At 37.0% G+C, this 26,766-nt stretch overlaps 1 protein-coding gene across 4 annotated transcripts in view; it reads right to left on the reverse strand.

Moving 5' to 3' along the window:
• TUSC3 (tumor suppressor candidate 3) overlaps window positions 1-26,766 on the reverse strand; it is a 239,010-nt gene that overhangs the window by 71,754 nt on the left and 140,490 nt on the right. For 2 of the 4 annotated variants that reach the window (XM_040243167.1, XM_040243166.1), the window contains exon 6: window positions 22,951-23,040. The exons of the other annotated variants lie outside the window; for them this stretch is intronic. In XM_040243167.1, the coding sequence (XP_040099101.1) occupies window positions 22,951-23,040 (90 nt within the window). The remainder of the gene's footprint in view (window positions 1-22,950; window positions 23,041-26,766) is intronic. 4 annotated transcript variants of the gene reach the window in all.

The raw sequence follows: 26,766 nt of genomic DNA on the forward strand, positions 1-26,766 counted from the left end.
CAACAGACTGGTTCCAAATAGGAAAAGGAGTATGTCAAGGCTGTATATTGTCACCCTACTTATTTAACTTCTATGCAGAGTACATCATGAGAAACACTGGACTGGAAGAAGCACAAGCTGGAATCAAGATGCTGGGAGAAATATCAATAACAGATAGGCAGATGACACCACCCTTATGGCAGAAAGTGAAGAGGAACTAAAAAGCCTCTTGATGAAAGTGAGAGTGAAAAAGTTGGCTTAAAGCTCAACATTCAGAAAACGAAGATCATGGCATCTGGTCCCATCACTTCATGGGAAATAGATGGGCAAACAGTGGAAACAATGTCAGACTTTATTTTTTGGGGGGCTCCAAAATCACTGCAGATGGTGACTGCAGCCATGAAATTAAAAGACGCTTACTCCTTGGAAGAAAAGTTATGACCAACCTAGATAGCATATTGAAAAGCAGAGACATTACTTTGCCAACAAAGGTCCCTCTAGTCAAGGCTATGGTTTTTCCAGTGGTCATGTATGGATGCCAGAGTTGGACTGTGAAGAAAGCTGAGCACCGAAGAATTGATGCTTTTGAACTGTGGTGTTGGAGAAGACTCTTGAGAGTCCCTTGGACTGCAAAGAGATCCAACCAATCCATTCTGAAGGAGATCAGCCCTGGGATTTCTTTGGAAGGAATGATGCTAAAGCTGAAACTCCAGTACTTTGGCCACCTCATGTGAAGAGTTGACTCATTGGAAAAGAGTCTGATGCTGGGAGGGATTGGGGGCAGGAGGAGAAGGGGACGACAGAGGATGAGATGGCTGGATGGCATCACTGACCTGATGGACGTGAGTCTGAGTGAACTCCAGGAGTTGGTGATGGACAGGGAGGCTTGGCATGCTGCGATTAATGGGGTCGCAAAGAGTTGGACACGACTGAGCAACTGAAGTGAACTGAAACTATTTTCCATAGTGGCTTTATCAATTTACACCCCACTGACTGTTCACAAGGACTCCTCTTTCCCCACATACGTCCCCAACAATGTATACCTCTTATTTGTGATGATAGCTATTCTGACAGGGGTGAGTAATGTCTCAAGGTGGCTTTCATATGCATTCCCCTAATGATCAGTGACACTGAGCATCTTTTCGTGTACCTTTAGATCATTTATATGCCTTCTTTGGAAAAATGTCTTCTCAGTTCCTCTGCTCATTTTTTCATCAGGTTTGTATTTTTGTTATTGAGTTGTATGAATACTTTACGTGTTCTGGATGTTAATCTCTTATTGGATATATAATTTGCAAATATTTTTCCCATACTGTAGGTTGCCTTTCCATTTTGATGATTTCTTTTGCTGTGCAGAGATTTTTTAGTTTGATGTAGTTAGCCCCACTTATTTTGCTTTTATTTCTTGTGACTTTGGTATCACATCCAGAAAATCAATGCAAAAATCACTGTCAAGGATCTTTTTCCCAGAGTTTATTCTAGGAGTTTTATGGTTTGGGGCCTTAGCTTTAAATCTTTAATTCACTTGAACTTTTGTGAGTGATCTCAATAAAGGGGTCCAATTTCATTTTTCTGCTTGTGCTTATCTAGTTTTTCCAACATCATTTATTGAACAGAATATCCTTTCCCCTTTGAGTATTCTTGGTTCCCCTGCCATATATTATTTAATTTTATATGCAGGGGTTTATTAATAGACTCTCAAATTCTATTCTGTGGATCAATGTGTCTATTTTCACCAGTATCATACTGGCATAAAATTGCTATAGCTCTGTGATACAGTTTTTCAGGAAGTGTGATGTCACCTGTTTTGTTCTCCTTTCCCAGAATCACTCTGGCTATTCAGGGTCTTTTGTAGTTCCGTATAAATTTTAGGATTTTTCTAGTTGGTTAAAAATACTATGGGAATTTTGAAAGTGATTGCACTAAGTCTATAGATGGCTTTGGATAGCATGGACATTATGACAATATTAATTCTTCTGGCCTGTGACCATGGAATATCTTTCTTCTAATTATGCTCTCTTCAATTTTTTTTCACCAATGTCTTCAGTTTTCACTGTACAGTTTATAGATCTTTCACTTCCTTGGTTAAATTTGCAATTTTTAAAATACTTCTGTAAATAGGATTATTTTCTTTCTCAGATATTTTGTTGTCAGTGTAGAGAAATGCCACTGATTTTTGCATTTTAATTCTGCATCCTGCAGTTATGCTGAATTGGTTGATTAGTGCTAATGGTTTTTCGGTGGAGTCATTAGTATTTTCTATACATTAGATCATACCATTTACAAAGAATTTTACTTCTTCCTTTCTGATTTGGATGCTTTTTATTTCCCTTTCTTCCCTGATTGCTCTGGCCAGGCCTTCCAATACTATGTTGAATGGGAATGATAAGAGTGGGCACCTTTGTCTTATTCCTCATTGTAGACAAACTTTTTAGTATCACACTGTTGAGTACCATATTGGCTGGTGGTCACACGTGGTTTCATTGTGTTGAGGTATGTTCCTCTTACACACAATCTGTTCAGTTTTTTTTTTTTCATGAAACAATGCTGTAATTTGTCAAACTTGTTGCCTTCACTTATGGGGATGATAATGTGGTTTTTATCTTTCATTCTATTAATATGGTCACCGATTTATATACGTTTAACCATTTTTGCACCTCAGAGATAAATCCCACTTGATCATGGTATATGATCCTTTAATATGCTGTTGAACTTAGTTTGCTAACAATCTGTCAAGAAATAGTGCATCTATGTTCACTAGCAATATTGATCTATAATTTTCTATAGTGTCCATATATGGCTTTGGTGTCAGGGTAATTTTGGCTTTGTATAGTAAGTTGGAGAGTATTCCCTCCTCTTCAGTTTTTTTTAGGGGTTTGAGGATTGATATTTATTAATTTAATACTTCTTGAATTGTTTGGCAGAATTCACGAGTGAAACCATCTGGTCCAGGGCTTTTTCTGTGTTGGAAGGCTTTTGGTTACTGATTCAATCTCCTCACTTGTTACTGAGTCTATTCAAATTTCCTTTATCTTCATGATTCAGGCTCAGCTAACTGTATGGTTCTAAGAATTTACCAGTTTCTTCTAGTTTATTGATTTATTTTTGTTCACAGTAGCATCTTATGACCGTTTGTATAGCTGTGTTATCAGTTTTAAAGTTTTCTCTAATTTTATTTGAGTCTACTTTTTCTGAGTTACTCCAGCTATTATTTATTTTGTTTATGGCTTCCAAAATGATCATTTATTGATTCCCCTTCTATTATTGTATTTTTGTCTGCTTCTTTCTTTAGATCTGTTTACTAATATATTGTTTAAAAAACAGTAAACTTAATGATCCCCTTGATCATTATAAAATGATCCTATTTTCTTGATACTGCTTTTGGCTTCAAATTTATTTTCTCTGATACAGCTATAATTACCCCTGTTCTCTTCTGCTTTCTAATTTCATGTTGTATCTTTATCCATCCCTTTGTTTTTTTAGCCTCTGTCCTTAAAGCTGAAGTGCATCTTTTGTAGGCAGCATATAGTTGGTGTTTAATTTTATCCATCCAGCCACAATAAGCTTTTAGAGAATTCAATACAGTGATATTAAAAGTAATCACTGATAGATAAGAACTCACTAAGGCCATCTTATCAGTTGTTTTATGGTTGTTTTGTTGTTTCTTCTTTTCTCTTGAGAGCTGCCTTCCTTTGTGAATTGATGATTTTCTATTGTGATAAGTTTTGACTTCCTTCTCTTTAGCTTTCGTAAATCTACTGTAGATTGTTTCTTTTTACCAGGAAGCTTGTATAAAAATATATAAAGGTGCATTTTACAATTGATGGCAATTTTACTTTGATCAAAAGTAAAGACAAAACTTACTTTTAGACAAATATTAGAGAAAAACTCTAACATTTTACTCCTCCTTTTATGTTTTTGATGTTGCCGTTAGCATCTTTTATATTGTTTATACCTTAACAAATTATTGAAGCTATAGCTATTTTAATACTTTTGCCCTTTAACCTTTATACTAGAGTTAAGTATTTAACACATGATCATAGTACAATATTCAGAGTATTCTGAATCTGACTATATGTTGATTTTTTTCAGTGTGTTGTACATTTTCATATGCTGTCTTGTTACTAATTAATGTTGTTTTGGTAAAGTTTGAAGAATTCCTCTCAGTATTTCTGTAAGATAAATCTGCCGCTGCTGCCGCTGCTAAGTCGCTTCAGTCGTGTGCGACCCCATAGACGGCAGCCCACCAGGCTCCCCCGTCCCTGGGATTCTCCAGGCAAGAACACTGGAGTGGGTTGCCATTTCCTTCTCCAGTGCATGAGTGTGAAAAATGAAAGTGAAGTCGCTCGGTTGTGTCCGACTCCTAGCAACCCCATGGACTGCAGCCTACCAGGCTCCTCCATCCATGGGATTTTCCAGGCAATGGTACTGGAGTGGGGTACCATTGCTTTCTCCATTAAGATAGGTCTAGTGATGATGAATTCCCTCAGTTGTTAAAAGAAGTCTTCATCTTGCCTTTATTTATGAAGGATGACTTTGATGGTATTTGAAAGTATTATTGGTTGGTGCTTTCTTTCTTCTGCACGTTGAATGTAACACCCCTTTCTCTCCTGGACTGCAAGGTCTTTGCTGACAAATCTCTGATAGTCTTCTGGGGATTACCATGTATAAGAAAATTTTTCTCTTACTACTTATAAAATTCTGTTACTTTGATTTCAGTAATTTTGTTACAGTGCATCTTAAAGAAGATCTTTTCAACTTAAATTTTGGGTTTACCTATTAACTGCAGAACTTGGAATGTCCAAATCGCTCCATACTTGGGAAGTTCTAAGCCATTATTATTTCTTTTTTCTTTTGGCTATGTATGCCATGTGGCTTGTGGGATATTAGCTGCCCAATCAGGGATTGAACCCAGACCCCTGGCAGTGAAAGGATAGAGTCCTCACCATTGGACTGCCAGGGAATCCCCTATTATTTCTGTAAACAAGCTTTCTGTCCCTTTCCTCTCCTTCTGGGACTTCACTCATGCATACATCATTTCCCTTGATGGTGTTCTGTCAGTCCTATAAGTTCTTTATTTCTTTTCATTTTATTCCTCTGATTAAAATTGATCTGTCTTCTAGCTCACTGACTTTTCTGTCTGGTCAAGTCTACTTTTGAAACTCTCTACGGAATTCTTCAGCTCCAACATTTCTGTTTGGTTTTACTTAATGTTTCCTATCTCACTACTGGGGACTTCCCTGGTGGCTCAGATGGTAAAGCATCTGTCTGCAATGCAGAAGAATTGAATTTATTCTGTTCTTATGTTATTTTCCTGGTATTTCAAAATCATCTACCTTTGTTCTCTTACAGCTCTTTGAGTATCTTTAGAGCAATTGCTTTGAATTCTTTGTTGGCAGTTCCTGGATCCCTACTTCTTTGGGACCAATTACTGGAGGTTTACTGTATTCTTTGGTGGAGTCATGTTTCCCTGATCTGTGATTCCTGGAGACTGGCATAGATGTCTAAGTATTTTTAAGAAGCAGTCACCATTCCAGACTTCATGAACTAACTTCGATACAGAAAAAGCTATCATGGGTGGGGCATAATGGCATCTGCTGTTACCCTGGGTCTAGTGGTCCAGAGCACCAGGTATGTATGTGTGCTCATGTGTCTGTGTTTGTGGTGGGGACCAGACCTAGTGCTGCTTCTACTCAGGTTTCTGGACCTGGTGGTAGTGGTAATTAGCAGGGAATCTAGGCTTGCACTTGCATGGCAGAGCCCTGAACTAACTGCCCACATGGCTCCCAAGTTCCTCGGAAGCTGGGGAGGGACTCAGGACCGCTGATGTCTTACCCTTGTGCAGATGCAGAGGACCGAGATGACTGCTGGCACAGTGCAGCAGGAGTGGGGAGGGGCTCAGGTGGCTGGTGTCAGCAAACAGAAACACCCCTGGAGTGGAAGATGGCAGAATGTTCAAGGAGTCCCTGGTGGCTGTGCTGGCTACTGGCTTTGTCAGTGGTAAAATCTGCTGAGTTTGTCTTCAGAGCAGGTCTCTGTGAAACGCAGTCTTTAGCACTGCATTTGTGCTGGTAATAGCCTCTGCTTTTCCTCCTTGATTTTGTTGGCTCTGTAAACCTCAGCTTTGTTGTTATGGGTGGGGTAAAGTTGAAGCACACCATTACACAGGGCCTCCAAAGGATGAAGAAGCTATTTGCTTTTCCTTTGTAGGTTAGAGGAATTCTTTCTAGCTGGGAAGTTGCTTCCTGGTGCTGAACAATGCCAGCATGAGAGATGGAGTGATACAGGCAAAATGAAACTGTTTTCCTTCTAGTGAGATTTTCGCAGGTTTTTTGTTCTACTGTGTTGCTAAAACTTACCAAGTGGACTTTTTAGGTCTTCCAGAGCTATTTTTATTTGTGGATAGCTGTCCAATCATTGATTTTTATGGGGGCACATGAGGGATTGGGGTAGCAGGTTTTGCTACATTGCCATTAGCACATTTTAGTCATTAATTATGTTGTATCATACTACTACTCCTATTAATGCTAGATTTTGATAGTTGGAGACTTAAATCCAGGTTGTCTAGAATTTTATTAGCATTAACAAAATAGCCAAAAAAAAAAGAGAGAGAAAAAGAGATAAAGAGAGCTATGAAAGTTTGAAATTTTCTAGAACCATAGCAAATATAAGTGTTTGGGAAAAAAGACAAAAAACTTTCTCTAAAATGAGAATGTCTTTAGTAATGACTTAATAATGAGTTAATGAAGTACAGATTATAACTCACTGAAGAAGTATAGTTAAATAATTGTTAGTTATATTTACATTGTATTATTAAAAAATATATTGAAGATGATCCATGCTTTCAGAACTCAATATATTAACCAATAAGCAAACTAAAGAGAAAGAATGGTTTCTGGTCATCAGAACTTAAATATAAGCCATCTAGGAATATCATGAAGGCTATCACAGTAAAATATTTGAAAACCACTCATTTTAATATAAAAATGGAAAGTTACTGAAAAAATATCTTAAATATGAAAATAGTATCAGATACTATAACAACCTAATAGCAAATGTTATTTTGAAATGTAATAGTTTCAAACAATTTAGGTGCCATACATTATCACTGGATCATCGAAAAAGCAAGAGTTCCAGAAAAACATCTACTTTTGCTTTATTGACTACACCAAAGTCTTTGACTGTGTGAACCACAACAAACTGTGGGAAATTCTTAAAGAGATGGGAGTACCAGAACACCTTACATGCCTCCTGAGAAATCTATATGCCAGAAGCAACAGTTAGAACTGGAGATGGAACAACAGAGTGGTTCCAAATTGGGAAAGGAGTAAGTCATGGCCGTATATTGTCACCCTGCTTATTTAACTTCTATGCAGACTACATCATGCAGCTGGGCTGGATGAAGCACAAGCTGCAGTCAAGATTGCCAGGAGAAATGTCAATAATCTCAGATATGCAGATGACACCACCCTTATGGCAGAAAGTGAAGAAGTATTAAAGAGCCTCTTGATGAAAGTGAGAGAGAAGAGTGAAAAAGCTGGCTTAAAACTCAACATTTGGAAAACTAAAATCATGGCATCTGGTCCCATCACTTCATGGCAAATAGATGGGGAAACGAAACAGTGAGAGACTTTATTTTGGGGGCCTCCAAAATCACTGACTTCCCTGGTGGCTCAGACGGTAAAGCGTCTGCCTACAATGTGGGAGACCGGGATTCAATCCCTGAGTCGGGAAGATTTCCTGGAGAAGGAAATGGCAACCCGCTCCAGTATTCTTACCTGGAGAATCCCATGGATGGAGAAGCCTAGTAGGCTACAGTCCATGGGGTCACAAAGAGTCGGACATGACTGAGTGACTTCACTTTCACTTTCAAAATCACTGCAGATGGTGACAGCTGCCATGAAATTAAAAGATGCTTGCTCCTTGAAAGAAAGCTATGACCAACCTAAACCTAAACAGCATATTAAGAAGCAGAGGCATTAGTTTGCCAACAATGGTCTGTCTAGTCAAAGCTATGGTTTTCCCAGTAGTCATGTATGGATGTGAGAGTTGGACTGTGAAGCAAGCTGAGCGCCGAAGAATTGATGCTTCTGAACTGTGGAGTTGGAGAAGACTCTTTGAGAGTCCCTTGGACTGCAAGGAGATCAAACCAGTCAATCCTAAAGGAAATCAGCCCTGAATATTCATTGGAAGGACTGATGTTGAAGCTGAGACTCCAATACTCTGGCCACCTGAAGCAAAGAACTGAAAAGACCCTGGTGCTGAGTCTTTGAAAAGACCCAGATGCTGGCAAAGATGGAAGGCGGGAGAAGGGAACAACAGAGGATGAGATGGTTTGCTGGCATCACTGACGCAATGGACATGAGTTTAAGGAGGCTCCGAGAGTTTGTGATGGACAGGCAAGCCTGACATAGCACAGTCCATGGGGTCGGAAAGAGTTGGACACAACCGAGTGACTAAACTGACATTATCACATATATAATAATGGAGACATTTCTTTTTCATTTTCGTATGAGGCTTGAGATAGTTTTATAAAGTTACCAGTTGCAGGACTTCCAAAGAACAATAAAATCGTATTGCATTCTATATATTATCTTACACATTTTAGGTATTATTAAAATTTTAAAAAACATGTACTGTATAATTTTGAGGAAATGAGTAGAAACCTTAGGTATTAGTTTGCATATCCAATTAAATTGAACCTGACAGGTATGTACCTCAAAATAAGAACAAGTGGTGTGTTACAATTTCATATAATGGGAAAAGCATTCCTGATGATTTACAGTTTACATTTTAAACTTGAAATCATTACTTAAAGATTTAATAAGTTTATAGATTGCACATCAAATTTCAGACAAAATATAGTTAGTGACTGCTTATTTCATAATGTTCTCTTTATGTAAAAAAAAATACTATTTTATCTTTGAATGAGAGAAAACTATAATGTTACCTAACTTTCAGAGCTTTTCAAGGATTCTTGCAAGATCTGATGTAGGACACAATAATTCTGTTTCTTGGCAGAAATAAAACGTGGCTTTCCACAGTGAGTGTTTCTTCAGGAGAGAATTAAAGCACCTTTGCATTATTAACATAGCAACTCTGCTAGTACATCTATTATAGGATTCATTTTAGGCATGAGGCTTCTTTAGAGTAGTATAAATTACAGTCTTTTAAAAGTTACACTCAGATAAAAGACCAGAAGTTATAGTAGAGGCAAGCAATATTTAAAAACTGCTTTAAAACACTTTATGGTATATACTTTTTTGTGAGAGTCCTTTTGTTCTTTTTTTACTTAATTGGAGGATAACTGCTTAACAATGTTGTCTTGGTTTCTGCTGTACAACAGTGTGAATCAGCTGTAAGTGTGCATATATCCCTTCCCTCTGGAGCGTCCATCCCACACCTCTAGGTGGTCACCAAGCAGCGAGCTGAGCTCCTTGTGCTACACAGCAGCTGCCCTCTAGCTGTCAGTTTTACACACGGCAGCGTCGGTATGTCAATGCTACTCTCTCCATTCGTCCTACCTTCTTGTTCCCCCGCTGTGTCCAAAAGTCTATTCTCTACATCTGTGTATTCTGCCCTGCAAACTGGTTCATCAATACCATTTTTCTAGGTTTCATGTGTGTGTGTTAATATACGATATTTGTTTTTCTCTTTCTGACTTACTTCACTATGACAGACAATAGGTTCATGTACATCTGTACAACTGATTCAATTTTCTTCATTATGGCTGAGTAATATTTCACTGTATACTTTGTATTTTAAAACACAATAAATCCAAGTCAGACAAGTCCAAATTTTTCAAGTTGATTAAATTTTAGCGAGGTAAGGAATATAACAATTACAACCCATATAAGTAAAACCAATGGACTATTAGATATAATTATATAGCTAGAAATAATTTCATAAATAATCATTTGTATACTAATATGCAGTCAACAGTCTCCTAGTAAGTAGAACAAAATTAAAGCATTATTTTCTCATATTAACCTAAGAACAGGCCAAAAGAAAAGCTTTGACATGTTATAAATAGCTAGAACACAGACAGCCTTATCAGCCCAAATACAGAATAAAATGTACAGAATCCATCAGGTTTGATCATTTTGTGTGAATGTTCTTTGGCTCATTCTAGTCATTGATTCAAGTCTGTATAAATCTTATAAAAAAGGAATTACAAAAATAACATTTCAATTCTGTGTCCAAGGTAATTTCATTTTCTGAGTGGACATGATTATGCAAAAATATTTAAGACTGAAAAAAATGAATATGACAAATAACTACCATGGCCATTCAGAATTGGAAAACTCTATATTCACCCAAGATAAAAGACTTCATTCAAAAAAACAACATGGGTTTTACAAGTATAGAAAAGGAGGAATGCCATTCCACAATGATAATATTTACAGTAAAAGAAAATGTGCAATGTCTTCATTGTTAACAACAATGTAACAAAATACATCAGACTGGTTTTTTCTATGTGAGTCCTATTCTTTGGGCTATTTTACTATTTAGCTAAAATGACACCAAAAGTTTAATAATAATATTTAGGGGGAGGGAAGAAATGAGTTAGAGAGAATGCAGGAAGTGGGACACACACAGAGAGAGACAATGATTTTATTGTTACTTCAAAATATTTAGCATGATGTCTCCAAAATAATTGCGCATTTCTCCAATGCAGACCTACTGTTTCCTTCTCTTACGGTTTTTAATCATTCACAAATTTTAGCATATGTGACCAAATCGCACTGTGCCATTTTTTTTATATATAAGAGGTACAAAGTATATTTTGATTCTCTCTTTTGCTAACTATATGTGACACATTTGATGTAGTGCTTAAGATTTTATGGGGAAAAAACATTAAACATATAGAAACACTAAAACTTCTTTTAATGTAACCTAATACTTAAATTTTACACAAATTTTCTCATGGCTCCTAATCTTTATATGGAAAGGTGATATGAATATGAATACTGAAATAATTTTGGACTACTAAATTTCATGCAAGCTTATAAAATTCTTTTTAAATCATTGATTGGCATTTTAGATAATCAAAATATAATGATACTGGAAAATACACAATGAATAAGACACATTATGACTTACTGAAATTTACATGGTCTTATTTTGAGGTTGGAGGGATACAACTCTAAATGCTTTTTTTTCAAATTAGAGTATATATGCTTATTATGAATTATGTTTAATATAATTCAATTTTATTGATAGTATGAGAATTATTTCCTTGGTTTTTAATGACCACAGGGGTCTATTTATTTAGTACATTATTCTTTACAATATACTAAATAATTTACCAAAACTGGAAAAAATTTAAATAATGCCAACCAGTCAGCAAATAACTTATCCCTTTCTTTGTGTGTGAGTCAATTCTCCTTGCCTTTGCTTTTTTACCCTTTTCTCTGAAATCACATTTATTCTGGATTCTCAGTGTTAGATGAAGTTTGACATCGTAAAACACTCTCATTTTGTAGTTCTATAATCCCTTTGGGTATGTGCTTTAAAGATTTTAATTATAAAATACAAACAAACCTTAGGAGGGAAACTACTTTTTTCCCAGACACAGTTAATATTTTTGAAAGACTGAAAATAAACTTGAGCTTCTATTTGCAAAGAAAGATTTATCTATTCAGATTTATTTTTATTTAATACATACATAGCCTGTGTGAAATGTTTTGATAGACGGTGAGGGTACAAATCACATGGTGGTGGTGGTTTAGTCGCTAAGCCGTGTCCACCTCTTGTGATCTCATAGTCTGTAGTCCGCTAGGCTCCTCTGTCCATGGGATTCTCCAAGCAAGGATACTAGAGTGGGCTGCCATTTCCTCCCCTACAAATCACCCACATGGCCCTTCTTAATTAATTGTCAGGATTGTTAGCAGCAACAGTTAAAAGAAAGTAAAGGAACAGTTTGGATTAGCTTCAGAAGCTGGTGTAGATCAGCGAATTTAGTATCAAGAATGCATACTTGATGATGAAAGTCAAAGCCAGGTGTAGAGACAGCAGAGAGAAGCAACAGATGCTAAAGACACGGCAAGGACCTTTACCAATGGCCAACTAGACACAGAAAATGTTAAAAACCAAAGGAAATAAAAAGGCAAAGCTTGTCAAGAAAAAGATGCAAGGTCAGAGCAACCAGGGAACTGAGGCAACAGTTTAAAACAATTCAGTTTCTAATACAATGCAAAGCTTTATTGACTGAGACAATGGGTAAACTAGATTCATGCTGCATCTCTCCACTGGTCTATCAGTTCTGTGATGTAGCTGTACTACGAGGGCAAATACAGTACCTGCCACTTAATGGGCCCTCAACAAACATTTATTGGATGGAAAAATAAAGGAGTAAATACATAAAAAGGCAAAATTGCAATTCCAAACTGTCCTATAAGTTTTCTTCATACCTTTATATTATCTTCCTGATATTTCTGTTTAAAATTTTTCATTACATGTTGACATTCTCTCTGCTGGTGGTATAGAGATGGGAATAAAACTACTGACTATCCTAGATCAGATTAACTGTGTTAGTTTAAATAAGCCTATACATTTTTCAACTTAGGACTAAACATATGTTCCTCAAAGAGGTGGCATATGCGGAATTTCTAAGGCATGAGAGTGGGTGTGCAGCACTGGAGAAAGTATGAGACTACTAAGACTACCTGAGACAGAAAAAGTGCTACATTATCATTAACAATAGCATGCATTTTTGCAACAAAATGCTTCTGCATGTGTATGTGGAACACAGCTCTTGGTTACATTCATAACTGAAGTCTAATACAGTGAAATATTGGGAGTATATACGGTAAATCGATAGCATTCCTAAGGCAGCAGCTAAAAGCCAAATCCTAAAAACAAGAGGCTAGTACATTTGTTTATGGTGGGAGTTATCATCTAGGCACAAGCTTTATTTTACTGAATGGGTGTTGAGATTATTCTTTTTTTGTTGTTTTTTAACAGCAGTTGTCTTAATGTTCCATGTAACCATACAGTTATATAGATTCCCTTTAGCTACACAGTAATGACTGTTTTTGTGATGCCTTTCATGCTGTTAAGTAGACCATTAGTATTTGACTTGGCCATTATATAGCAGCTTAATAAAAACAAACAAAACAAACTGGCAAATCAGCATAGTATCACACTGCCTGCACTATTAATTTTCTTTCCATTCTTTGTATTCATTTACATGTCAGTTCAATGCAGTGAAACTCTGATAACATTTTTAGATCCTGCAGTCATGTTTTATTTTACAATTAATATATGAAAATGGGAACGGTCACCAGCCTTACAAGTACATATTTGCTAAGCTGATAGCTAAATGCAGACCCAACAGCATATGCCTCGGTCTTTTAAGCTTGTCTGATCCAATTATCTCAGTTCAGTTAGAAAACAGGACTATTAAAGCTAAACCAGAAGTTCAGAGCTGACACAGGCCCATTCTATGTTGATTCTGTTGATGGCCATGAACTCTGCACCACTCTGCCCAGTGTTTCCCAAGGAGTATATATATGCTGATCCCAGGGCAAATGAGCAGCGTGGGTAGATGGCCGAGAAGACTGCAAAGCAGTCCCCTTCCGGACAATACAATGCAAAACACAGGCCCCCTTAACAGCATCAGTAACCCATCTTCTATAAGGGAACAAAATATAGGCTAAAACCATTTCTGATAGATATTTGTAAGTGTGAATATATTTTTACACTTTTCCCTAGAGGACTGTCTACAAGACAAACACTACATTGACTTTAAAAAATTATAATTGCTGAGACATTTTTATTATTTGTCGTTTTTTTCAAAGAATGGTATATTAAAAACACCAATTGAAAACTAGGCCTCTTCATGATTTTCTCCTCTGCTTTGGGATCTACTAACAAAGAATAAACTTAGCGCATTATTGGAGGTGGTGGTGCAAGCCATCTACAAGGGTACCACCTGGCAGACCAGCCGGACTTCCCCCAGCAGCACCTACGTTTCTGTGTCTGGGGGGCTTTAATACCTGAGGTCCACCAGTGCGGGCAAGTAATGCCTTCTCCAGGGAACAGCACTCAGACAGTGACTGGTAAGAGCTGGTGTTGAGCTTAGGTCCCCTCGCCACTTGGACAGGAAGATCACTGGGTGTGCTCTGCACTGGCTCCCAGAGGCCCCCGAGCAGTATTCGGCTTCAGGACCCATAGCGCTCACTGCTGGGATAGGCATCCTTTTTGACTGCCCTCCCCTCCAGAACCCAGTTTCCCACCCCTCTCCCACGTTTCCTTCCTCCCTATGAACTACTTTCAACTCAGCTGTTGTCTCGAGGTCTGTTTTGGGAGGAACCCAAACTAAGACTGGAGTGTCTTCAACCTTTAGAAGTGCTTATACATTTACTGTCATATTTTATCTCACAAACACAAGGTAAGAAAAGCAGTATTGTACTCGTTTTATATAAGAAAAGAGGCACCAAGTAACTTCCCCCCAAGGACACAGCTGGTAAGAGGCAGAACTTGGGAAGAAACCAACCCTGTTTCCTTTCCTTCTGTTTCTCTTCGCTGGACACTTCAGGACAAAGACATAAAAATGACTCTGTGGGCTTGAGAGTCATTTTTACTCTCTTATGTAAGTGCCTCTTTTTTAAGCATATACAAAATGTTCGAGGTTAAACCAAGTTTATTTACTAAGACAGATTACAGGAAACAACTGTAGCCTAAGCACTGACATATAAATCATATTTAGTGACGGCATTCAATATACACAGCCATCCCAAACATTAAACCATAGGTGAGTGTGATCCTATGCACTCTCGGGTTACTTCAATTTCTAAAAAAAATAATTTTTAAAAGAAAGTCATCTTTTAGGTATAAATGCTACATGGAATGGTTTTCTGGGATGCAAAATAGGGAAACAAAATTATATTTAAGATTCTCACAGCTCTGAAACAGGGCTTCTCCTCAATGCTGACCTTCGGGCCAGGTGCTTCCTCCTAGTGAGCCATAGGCGCTGCACTGCCGGAGGCTGCACGCCATGCCTGGCCTTGAACACTAGGGGCCAGTAGAGAGCGCGTGCCCCCACCTTGTGATAACCAAAAGGAATCCAGAAACTACCAAGGGTCCTGAGGCAGGGGGCGGGGGTGGGAATTCATCCCCTGTGGTATGATGCATAGTTCCACAGCCCAAACATCCCCCGACTATTTCACCAGACAGCTCTGAGGGCAGTAGAGTTTAATGTGGCGTCAGAACAGAAACCATTTAAACCTACCTTGCAATTTTACAAATGAGGAAAAGTTGAAGTCCTGGTAACATTCATCTAACGTTATAGGATTCCAAAGTTATTCAAAAAAAAAACTTTATAACTTTGTGGAAGTGGAAGAAATAACAATGGGCATGAAACTAATCCTTCTGAAACATTATTTAATGATGTTTTACAAAAAGAACCATTGTTTTTCATGTTTGGGACCAACAATGGAATCTGTTATCATTTAGCTTGTCTTTCCCAGGCTTCCATAGTGACTCAGATGGTAAAAATGTGCCTGCAATGCTGGAGGCCTGTGTTTGATCCCTGGGTTGGGAAGATCTCCTGGAGAAGGAAATGGCAACCCACTCCAGTATTCTTGCCTGGAGAATCCATGGAGAGAGGAGCCTGGTGGGCTACAGTCCATGGGGTCGCAAAGAGTCAGACACGACTGAGCGACTATCACTCATCACTCATCCCACTAATAGCTCTATACAATCCTGATAGCATGAGGAAGAACAGGAGACCTCTGCTAAGATAAGGCATAGGACATGTGAAGTAAAATAGATGTAAGCATACTGATGGAAACTTAAAAGAAAATTCTGAGGAAGCTCAGAAGAACAAATAAACTAGATGCGAATGTCCATTTCAATAAATTCAGATGTTAATATTATATGAGTAATGGTTAACAATCTCCTGTGCTTTGGGATGATTTGGGCTTAGTTAGCTTTTCTTTGTAATTCTGCTGCTAGCTTTGCATTTCGATGAATCTCTATGAGTATTTAACAAGAAGGAAAGCAGATGTGTATCAGGCCATCATCTTAACCCTGAAACTCTCTCTTTCCTTCTGTTTCACTGTCATCTTTATGGTATCATCTCAGGAACATTGTTGTTCAGTTGCTCAATAGTGTCTGACTCTGAGACCCCACGAACTGCAGCATGCCAGGCTTCCCTGTCCTTCACAATCTCCCAGAGTTTGCTCAAACTCATGTCCATTGAATTGGTGATGCCATCCAACCATCTCATCCACTGTTGTCCCCTTTTCCTCCCGCTTCAATCTTTCCCAGCATCACAGTCTTTTCCAAAGAGTCAGCTCTTTGCATCAGGTGGCCAAAGTATTGGAGTTTCAGCTTCAGCATCAGTCCTTCCAGTGAATATTCAGGGTTGATTCAACTGGTTTGATCTCCTTGCCTTCCAAGGGACTGTCAAGAGTCTTCTTTAGCACCACAGTTCAAAGGCATCAATTCTTTGGCGCTCAACCTTTTTTATTGTCCAGCTCTCACATCCATACATGACTACTGGAAAAACCATAGCCTTGACTGTACCAAACTTTGTGGGCCAAGTAATGTCTCTACTTTTTAATATACTGCCTAGGTTTGTCATAGTTTTTCTTCCAAGGAGCAGGCATCTTTTAATTTCATGGCTGCAGTCACCATCAACAGTGATTCTGGAGCCTAAAAAAATAAAGTCCGTCCCTGTTTCCACTGTTTCCCTATCTATGTGCAATGAAGTGATGGGACCAGATGTCATTATCTTTGTTTTCAAATGCTGAGTTTTAAAGCCTGATTTTTCATTCTCCTCTTTAACCTTCATCCAGAAGCTATTTAATTTCTTTTCACTTGGTGCCATAAGGGTGGTATCATCTGCATATCTGAGGTTACTGATATTTCTCCTGGCAATCTTGATTCCAGCTTGTGCTTCATCCAGCAGGGCATTTCACATGATGTACTCTGTATATAAGTTAAATAAGCAGGGTGACAATATACAACCTGATGTACTCCTTTCACAGTTTTGATCCAGTCCATTGTTTCATGTCTGGATCTATTGCTTCTTGACCTGCATACAGGTTTCACAAGAGACAGGTAAGGTGGTCTCAGGAATGTACATAGACCCATTCTCTGTGTTAAACTGTGTGTATGTACGTAGGTTTTGTATGGTATTTATATGGTATTTCATTGATGCAAGAATAGGCCATTCAGTTCTCAGTGGCCTTTCAATCTCTCTGCTTATAGTATGAATGACAAGCCTGGCATTGAATTTTCTGCATCTCCTATTTCTCATAATTTACAGCTTGTTTCAACAGCATTCTCTTTAATCTTTTACCTATAAGAAGACAGTTTGCTTAAATATGTGCTTTCTCTCTCTTTGACATGAAAACTACAAAGGGGTAGCATTTATTGATACCTATTTTTTAATAATACTCTCAATTTTCATAGTGAGAACTTATTAATAATTTAAAGATCAGAAACTTCAAAAGCAAAAGCTGAAAGAAAAAGTCAAAGATTCATATTTCAAAGAATAATGAGAGGAATCAGATAATAGAGAAAAACAGTATCTTTAAACCTCTAGGGTCTTATTAGGTGTTAGTCATTTTATTTAAAAGGATTATGTTTGTCAAGGTTATGGAGCTTTCATGACATTTCAGCCTTATTTAATTAGTCAATCTCCATGCCGAAAATAGTAGGTACCAACTTGAATTCATAGACTGCTCAGGGCCCTAAGATTTCCTGGAATTTCTGTCAAAATTTTAAAATAGATTTTAGCATTAATGACCAAATACCCATTACTAATATTTATGTCTAAACTTTTTAATATGTATTTTAAAATATTTTGTGTAATTATTATCAACTTAAGTCTCTGAATGACTCGCAATCACATTATGAGATCCACCATTTTAATTCTGGCTTCTACTACTTAGACTATTATTTTTCCTCATTTGTAAAATATTTGCTCTCTGATCTCACAGCATTATGCCTAAAAGGTATAAAACTAGATATAACAAAGCCAAAACACATTAAAAACTCCCATGTTACAGGAAAAACAGCAAATTTTAAAAGTCCAGCATGAAAGAACTCACCATCATTCAGAATTTAACTTTTTTTTTAAGAAACCCAACTATTTCTAGAAACCATAGAGACATTGTGAATATAATTTTAAAGTATTAACAAAGTTAACTCACTTTACATTGAAGTAATTCTTTATAAGCAATTTTAATAGTTTCTCAAACCAACCATGACAAATCAAATAGTTGAAGCAAAACATTTTTGAAACTACTTCAGGAAAAATGAACAAAAATTAGAATTCAATTAGTTGTTATTTATGCATAGTACCTACCTAAAAATAAATCTTTAAAATATAAATGGTTATTCAATTATGTTACAAGTATGAAAAACACAATAAAAATACTGTTTCATACCCTTACTCCACTAAATGTGCACTGGTCATCAAGAATTATTGCCAAATTACAAAATTCTTATATAAATATTCATAAGATACTCATTCTGTCATTGTATTCCACTGAAAGAGATAAATAGCCTAATTATAGCTATTCTCAAAAACACAAATACTACATGGTAATTTCTTTTCAGAAATATAGGTTAACATATGAAGAAATTACCAAAGAAGGACAGTGCTAATTTTCAAGTTGTATCTTGAAATTTAAGCACATCTATTATCAAAAAAAAACCCTATTCACTATTATTATTCTAATGGACAAGCATTATTTAAATTATAATTCTTTGCCAGGAACCAGTTGATGTTATAAAGCAAAGTTAATCTTCTATTTTGTTCAGTAACAGGAAAATATTATTATGCAGATCAATTCATTAAAACAAAACTTAAACCACAGTTTTCTATTTCAGTATATGTTGACATTAAGCATACAAGAATGCAGGAAGGGATGTTTTTCTAAAAGATGTTAACATTTAAAACAAGAAGAGAGCTACATACCAAGGGACGACTTTAACCTGCCCCTCTAACCTGCCTTTGTCTACACTGCTTAGTGATTAACATCTCACATCAGTCTAACGCTGGATCCACATCTCTGGCCAAGAGCACATTCAAGCAATTGATTTTGTCCAAGAAGCCTCCTATGTTTCCAAGACTTTCATGATTTTTTTCCCTGCAATCCTAATGCTTTCTTCAAATATAAGAAAAAATTACATTTTTAAAAACAGAAGAGGGTGGAGAGTTTGGGACAAATTTCTTCTTTTTGAATATCTTGGTTATAGGTATAAGTCTCATCATTTCTGTACCTTTAGATAAGGTGCTGAAAAGATAAGGTCCTGAAAAGCTAAAATACACACATTAAAAGTTATATGCACTTTCAATGTATGTATTTTTCATTAACATACAAAGGTAAAGTTTTTTCTTTTAAAAATATAGAAAATTCTGTTTTCTTAATGTGTTCCTCTAGGCCATCACAGGACCTCTACCTACTGGCCATGCCATTCTCTACCTACAAAACAGTAATACAACAATGTGGAACAGGATAAAAAATTGTCTAAATCAATAGAGAAAATTTCTTTCCAATATCATCTGAACCTTAAAATAAATGTTCCTGTCATGTTAAGGTTACTAACTGGTTTATGCTAAATTAACAGGGACATGTTGATCCTATTACTCTTCTAACTAGGGAGAAAAAAATAAATGGAAAGAATTAAGATAATCCAGTTTAAGAAAACATCTCCTAATGTCTTTACAATCTTTTAAGAAAACATTTATTGAGGACCAGCTGTATGTAAGTGTAAAGATGAAAAACAAACTCAATGGTAAGAATTTGACAAATGTGTATTTAGGGATTATGATGATAAAGGAATGCAGAGATACATAAATGGGATAACTACATGTTTATAAGTAGGTAAAGGAAAAAAGAATTTCTAATGTAATTAAATAATGCATTTCAGAGGGATGGCAGATTAGGTGGTATTTGACGATGAGCATGTTTTGATAGCAATTCTGGGTGGGATGGAAGAAGCAAAAGCAGCACATAGACAGGGGACAAGTGAAAGTGAAGTCGCTCAGTCGTGTCCGACTCTTTGCGACCCCATGGACTGTAGCCCACCAGGCTCCTCCATCCATGGGATTCTCCAGGCAAGAACACTGGAGTGGGTTGCCATTTCCTTCTCCAGGGGATCTTCCCGACCCAGGGATAGCACACACAAGGGGCAGTACAAATACACTAACATGGAGTTTCTCTGCAAAGCAGTAGAGTCTCAGGACGCAACTGAAGATTACAATGGGAGTATTAGTGGAGAGCTACTTAGGATTTCCCACTTGACTGGAGATAACTTAGGTCCACATATATTGATATTTTAACTATAATCAATGTGCTTTAGCAATGTTCATCTAATGGCCTAAAGTACTCAATCTGTGAAGTCTAGTGCCCAGCGTATGTTCAGTTAGCAACAGATGGCATCCATGTTGTTGTCACTGTTAGTGCAAACTTTATTGGAGCTTACTCCAATAAACTACATGTGAAGGGATTAGAGTTTCATGATTTATCAAAGGTTGAAACGGTTAAGAAGATGACAGAATGAAGGATGATAGAATATGACACTCTAATATGCCACTTTGGCCTAAGAATTTAAGCTGAAGGCACTGAGATAAAGCAGAGATGAGATGAAGCAGATATAAGAAAAGTTCTCTGCCTTCTCCCATCTCCCTAAAAGGAGGACCTAAATTTACAAAGGTGTCCCTTCTCCTTTCTCTACCAGGAAGGACAAAGGTTAACCCCTGGAGACAACTTTAGCTCCTTATCAACCGCAAAGGTACCTGCTAAATTCTATCTGCATAGTAAACTTAATCTTTCTTTTTCCTGGTCACCTCCACATAACTGATTTTCCCTCAGTACTTTTCTTTCTATCTTTAACAAAAGCTGGTACCTAAGCCTGAGGTCTAAGCCACTTCTAAGTGTTGTTCTTTTTTTTTTTTTTCTTTCCTGATTATCTTCCATGTATACATGAGGTATACATGTTAACAGATTTGGTTTTCTCTTGTTATTCTCTTTTATTACAGGGACCTCAGCCAAAGAGGGGCTCAGAACAGTAGAGGGAAAATTGTATTTTCTTCCCCTACACAAGCTAAAACATTTCATAAGGAGGTTATTTTTCATATACATTAGCAAATAATAAACAATAACAAAAAGCAGTGCTTCATTATTTTTACCTAAGGAATATTATTTTAGAAAAATATTAAGAGACAGGAATAAAAATATAAGATTTCCTGAATTTATACTTTTAAGTATCACTGACACCACAGTGATCAAATCTTTTGTGTCAGGCCCTTTTCTATGAAATAGGAATATATCAGGGACTAAAACAGATATAAAAAAATCACTTCGTGAAGTGCTTATATCCTACTGGGGTCCTGGCAAAAGACAAACAAATGTAACACAAAATAAATTATATAGCATGTTTTAAGTGATAAAGGAGAAAAAATTTAAAGAGGAAAGGGTGACAGTGAGTATGGATAATTTAGGGGAGGGCAGAGAAAACAACTACACTCTAAAAAAGGACAGTCAGGAAGACTTGAAGAAAAGGGGACAATTTATTGTTTGATAATTACTTCCATTATTTTTTCTGTAAAATCTAATTCTGAATAGTTGAGATATTCAAATTACTTCTCTAAGTAGTGACAAATTTCAAAAATACATAGTACATCTAACATAAAGCATATCTGGTTTAGAGTCTAACTTTGAATCTATATCCTAGACACCTATAGAAAATATCTGAAAATGATGCCAGCAATATGAGACCAAACTGGTTATTATAATATGTAGTATTAGTGACTGCAACTCTGCTTATTTGTAACTAGTCCTTAAAACCTAATTGAGTCACCAGGGAGCATACAATAAATGAAATGAATTATATCCCTAAATTACAGTTCCACAAAGAAATTCAAAGAAAGTCACAATCAATTTAGGAAGAAGAAACAAATAACTTGTTAGCTTTCTGTAATATTAAATATATGTGAAGTACTGTAAGCAATGAAGAATAAACCTCACAAGCTTACATTATACCTTTATAGAGAAATCATAACATTATTTGCCACAGAAAACAGTATTCCATTCAGAACCAAATTTCAGAAATTAAGAATTTATTACCATTTTATGTGTGGTACTATTGTTAGATTTTAAAAGATAATCTTATTTTTTATAATTACCTACTGATATATTTATGTGTAAATGAAATGATATTGGTAAGTTATTTCAAAAGAATCCTACAGCAGGTAAAGAGTACTGGGCAGGAGAATACATGGAACACGGCGGGTTATGAAGTGGCAATTAAGCTTGGTGATGAGTACATAAGGGTTATCGTTATATTCTTCTCTCAAAAATCGGTATAAAGAAAAAACTAGAGAAAAGAGGCACATTTTAAAACAGCTAATAATCTTCAGTAACCTCTAATACTAAGCCTCAGAGACGGTATTTTGTAAAGTCCATCCAAGACCATATGTGCCACTGGCCATTTTTGGTGGAAAGGGAAGGCAATAAGACAGTAGCGATTACTAAAGTCAACTCTGCTACTGACAGAACTGCACACCGATTTCACTTTCAATTTTGTGGCAGACTGTTCCTGGCATTCTAATACAATGAATACCAGAGGTTTTAATGATCTTCTAAACTTAATTAAATTTACCAGTGCTGGGATGCTCGTTAAAACTTTTTCTAGTTCCTCTTTGGGCATTACATGTTATTGCCATAGGCTACAAAGTTGAAAAAATAATTTGTGTGTGTATATCTGGTATGGTAGGTACACTGAATTTTTTTTTAATCCGTGCTAAAGCAGTCCTCACCGTAAAATATATATGCACATATATATATGTGTGTGTGCATCTGTGTATGTATGTAGTGGAGGAACATGAGAAAAAATGGAACATATTTAGATTTACAAATAACCTCTTTCTTACTAAATATGAAATTTCTGACTGCCATGTAAATAGGATTCAAGTTCATAATATTGATGCTTACAGCATGCACTTACCACTTGTCCATTGTGTGGGTTTTTATGAGCATATGGTGGTCCACGGATGTGATTCCACATCTGGCCAGAAGTCATAGCAAAGACTATACACTGAAAAGACAGGGCACAGTGTTATACCATGCAAACTAAGAAATGGGGACACTGCATTCTTTAAAAAATGGTCCTGAAACTACTTTCAAATACCATGTATATCAGCTCATCTGTTAAAAGCATTTTCATTTACTAACTATGGGACCTTTGGTAAGTAACTTATTCTTCTGCTGTCAGATTTGGTATGTATAAAATGGTGATACCAACTATGCTTAAGACATATATTAATGACCAAACTGGGTAACATATATAAAGCATCTGGCATGGTGACTGATAATCTCTTATGTCCTAACCAGAGGTAAAGCGTAGTTAAAAGCATAGATGAAACATGATGCTTTTAGATACAGCCAGGAATAATTCACAGAAACCACATTACTGCTAGATCTAGCAAGAAAAGCTGTATTTGGAAAATTAATCTTAAAAATCTGAGGCATTATGGAGAGGGTAGAGGAGAGTGTATAAACCGGAAGTCACAGTCAATCTCTATAACTCAAATGTAAGCATGTTTTGTTTAAATCACCTATGCTTAAATTTACAAACTTGGGCATCTTTAGACTAAAGTGTGTCTTCAGGTTAAAACACTTCTGAATGTCTCAGAACTTGCCCAGCTCACTGTTTTTGAGCTGCCTGCCTCTGGCAGGTAGCTGAGATGTATCAACAAAGATTCAAGGTCAGACTAAGCAATGTGACTAGGGATCTAAACATGTTAGATCTGCACAATTTGTAAAGGAGATAAAAGGACACAAAAGGGAACCAGTAGGATGGGGGAAATTACGGAGAGTTTTTAAACCCAAAGAATTAATCCAGATTCTGTTTCATAACTTCCTGGCAACCACTGCATTTCAGAAGAAACTGAAAATGATATAGCAAGATTAGAGAGATTAATATGAATCCTTTCCATTTTCTTGATAATAACTCTGAACTTAACATAAGCTTCTTAAAAGCCAGATTTGACCTCCAGACTTTGCCTGGATTGAGATATTTTCTGAAAGCCAAGATTTTACAGAATACTTGCACTTTAAACTTAGAAGGTGCACTAGAATACTAGGCCCAGAGTTACATAGAGAAGGATGTACCATTTAAAACATCATATAAAAGTGGGAAATTGTTATATGAGAAAAATAAATTATATCTGTTTACAGAGGATCATATTAGTGATTTAAAGAATATATGAAAGTCAAATATTCTGTAGATTATAATAGTGTGAAAGACAGAGTATATTTTAAAATCCAGGAAAAGATGTACCTAGTGAATAAACACATTTATAGTATAAGCAAATGACATTTTTGTTTTTACTAGACACTGTAAGATTAGAGTTCTGAATTTTTGAGGATCAAACTGTTGTAGTCCCTAAATCAGCACTAAAATTGTATGTATTTCTGGTTTTACTTTTACCCATCTATATTCCTTCTCTTTTACTGCTTCAATTGATATTCCTAACTGTGGTGGAAAAATGCATGATCAAGTCTGTATTTTAGAAGGATGGTACTAGCCACACTGTGGAGAACAGACTGGGGAAAAGTGTAACGTGAGGCACAGACATCAGTTTGGGGGCTGCTACACAAAACCGTTTGTGAGACTAGAGTGGCCAATTCCATGCCTGTTGTTCCTTGTTCAGTTGCAAGTCCTGTCCGACTCTTTGCCTGTCTTTCACTATCTCCCAGTGTTTGCTCAAATTCAAGTCCACTGTCATCTCATCCTCTGTCATCCCCTTCTCCTCTTGCCCTCAATCATTCCCAGCATCAGGGTCTTTTCCAATGAGTCAGTTCTTCCCATCAGGTGGCCAAAGTACTGGAGATTCTGCATCAGTCCTTCCAATCAACACTCAGGGGTCATTTCCTAGGATTGACTGGTTTAATCTCCTTGCTAGCCAAGGGACTCTTGAGAGTTTTTCCAGCATTACAGTTCAGAAGCATCAATTCTTTAGCACTCAGCTTTCCTTATGGTCCAACTCTCATATCCATACTGACTACAGGGAAAACCATAGCTTTGATTATATGGACCTTTGTTGGCGAAGTGGTGTCTCTACTTTTTAGTACACTGTCTAGGTCTGACTCACTGGAAAAGACCCTGATGCTGAGAAAGATTAAGGGCAGGAGGAGAAGGGGACAACAGAGGATGAGATGGTTGGATGGCATCACTGACTCAATGGACATGGGTTTGGGTGGACTCTGGGAGTTGGTGATGGACAGGGAGGCCTGGCGTGCTTTGGTTCAAGGGGTCACAGAGTTGGACACAACTGAGCGACTGAACTGAACTGAACTAGGTTTGTTGGGGCTTTTCTTCCAAGAAGCAAGCATCTTTTAATTTCATGGCTGCAGTCACCATTCACAGTGATTTTAGAGCACAGAAAATAAAGTCTGTCACCCTCCTTTTCATCCAAAGTTCACCCACTTTTCATTCATCTATTTGTCATGAAGTGATGGGACCAGACACCATGATCTTTGTTTTATGAATGTTGAATTTTAAGGCAGCTTTTTCACTGTCCTCTTTCACCTTCATCAAGAGGCTCTTTGGGTCCTTTTCACTTTTTGCCGTTAAAGTGATATCATCTGTATATCTGACGTTATTGATAGTTCTCCTGCCATACTGATTCCAGCTTAAATCATTACTTAAGCATTGTAATGACTGGCATTTTGCGTGATGTGCTGTGCATATAAGTTAAATATGCAAGGTGACAATAAACAGCTTTGACGTACTCCTTCCCCAATTTGGAACCAGTCCGTTGTTCCATATCCAGTTCTAATTATTGCTTCTCATCCTGTATACAGGCTTCTCAGGAGAGAGGTCAGGTGGTTTGGTATCCCCATCTCTTTAAGAATTTTCCATGGTTTGTTGTGATCCACACAAAAGCTTTAGTGTAGTCAATGAAGCAGAAGTAAATATTTTTCTGGAATTCCTTTGCTTTCTTTATGATCAAACAAATGCTAGCAATATCTCTGGTTCCTCTGCCTTTTCTAAATCCAGCTTGTACATCTGGAAGTTCTCAGTTCACATAATGCTGAAGTCTAGCATGAAGGATTTTGACCATTAATTTGCTAGCATGTGAGATGAGTGCAATTGTGCGGTAGTTTGAGCATTCTTTGCCATTGCCTTTCTTTGGGATTGGAATGAGAACTGACCTTTTCCAGTCCTGTGGCCACTGCTGAGTTTTCTAAATTTGTTGGCATATTGAGTGCAGCAATTTAACAGCATCATCTTTTAGGATCTGAAATAGCTCAGCAGGAATTCTATCATCACCTCCACTAGCTTTGTTCATAGTGATTCTTCCAAAGACCCACTTGACTTCACACACCCAGGATGTCTGGCTCTAGCTTTGTGACCATACCATCAGTTATCCAGGTCATTATGACCTCTTTTGTACAGCTCTTTTGTGTATTCTTGCCACCTATTCTTAACCTCTTCTGCTTCGGTTAGGTCCTTGCCATTTCTGTACTTTATCATGCCCATCTCTACATGAAATGTTCCCGTGGTACCAAGGGAACAATTCCATAGGAATGACATAATTGAGCGATTTAGATAAACAGAAATATTTACAAGATGGAATCAACAGACTTCTTTGATTGATTGACGTGATAAAAAATAGTAAAAAATTAACCTCTGGGTTGCTGATCTGAAGAACAATGTACAGTCAGTAGTGCCACCCAATGAGATAAAGAATAAGGAAGAAGCTTGTGAGGGTAAAAAGGAACAAAGTTACAGATTTGGAGTTGAGTGTTTTTAATT

The sequence above is a fragment of the Oryx dammah genome, unplaced genomic scaffold, assembly GCF_014754425.2.
Source record: "Oryx dammah isolate SB20612 unplaced genomic scaffold, SCBI_Odam_1.1 HiC_scaffold_7, whole genome shotgun sequence".
In the NCBI taxonomy this organism is placed as follows: Eukaryota; Metazoa; Chordata; class Mammalia; order Artiodactyla; family Bovidae; genus Oryx; species Oryx dammah.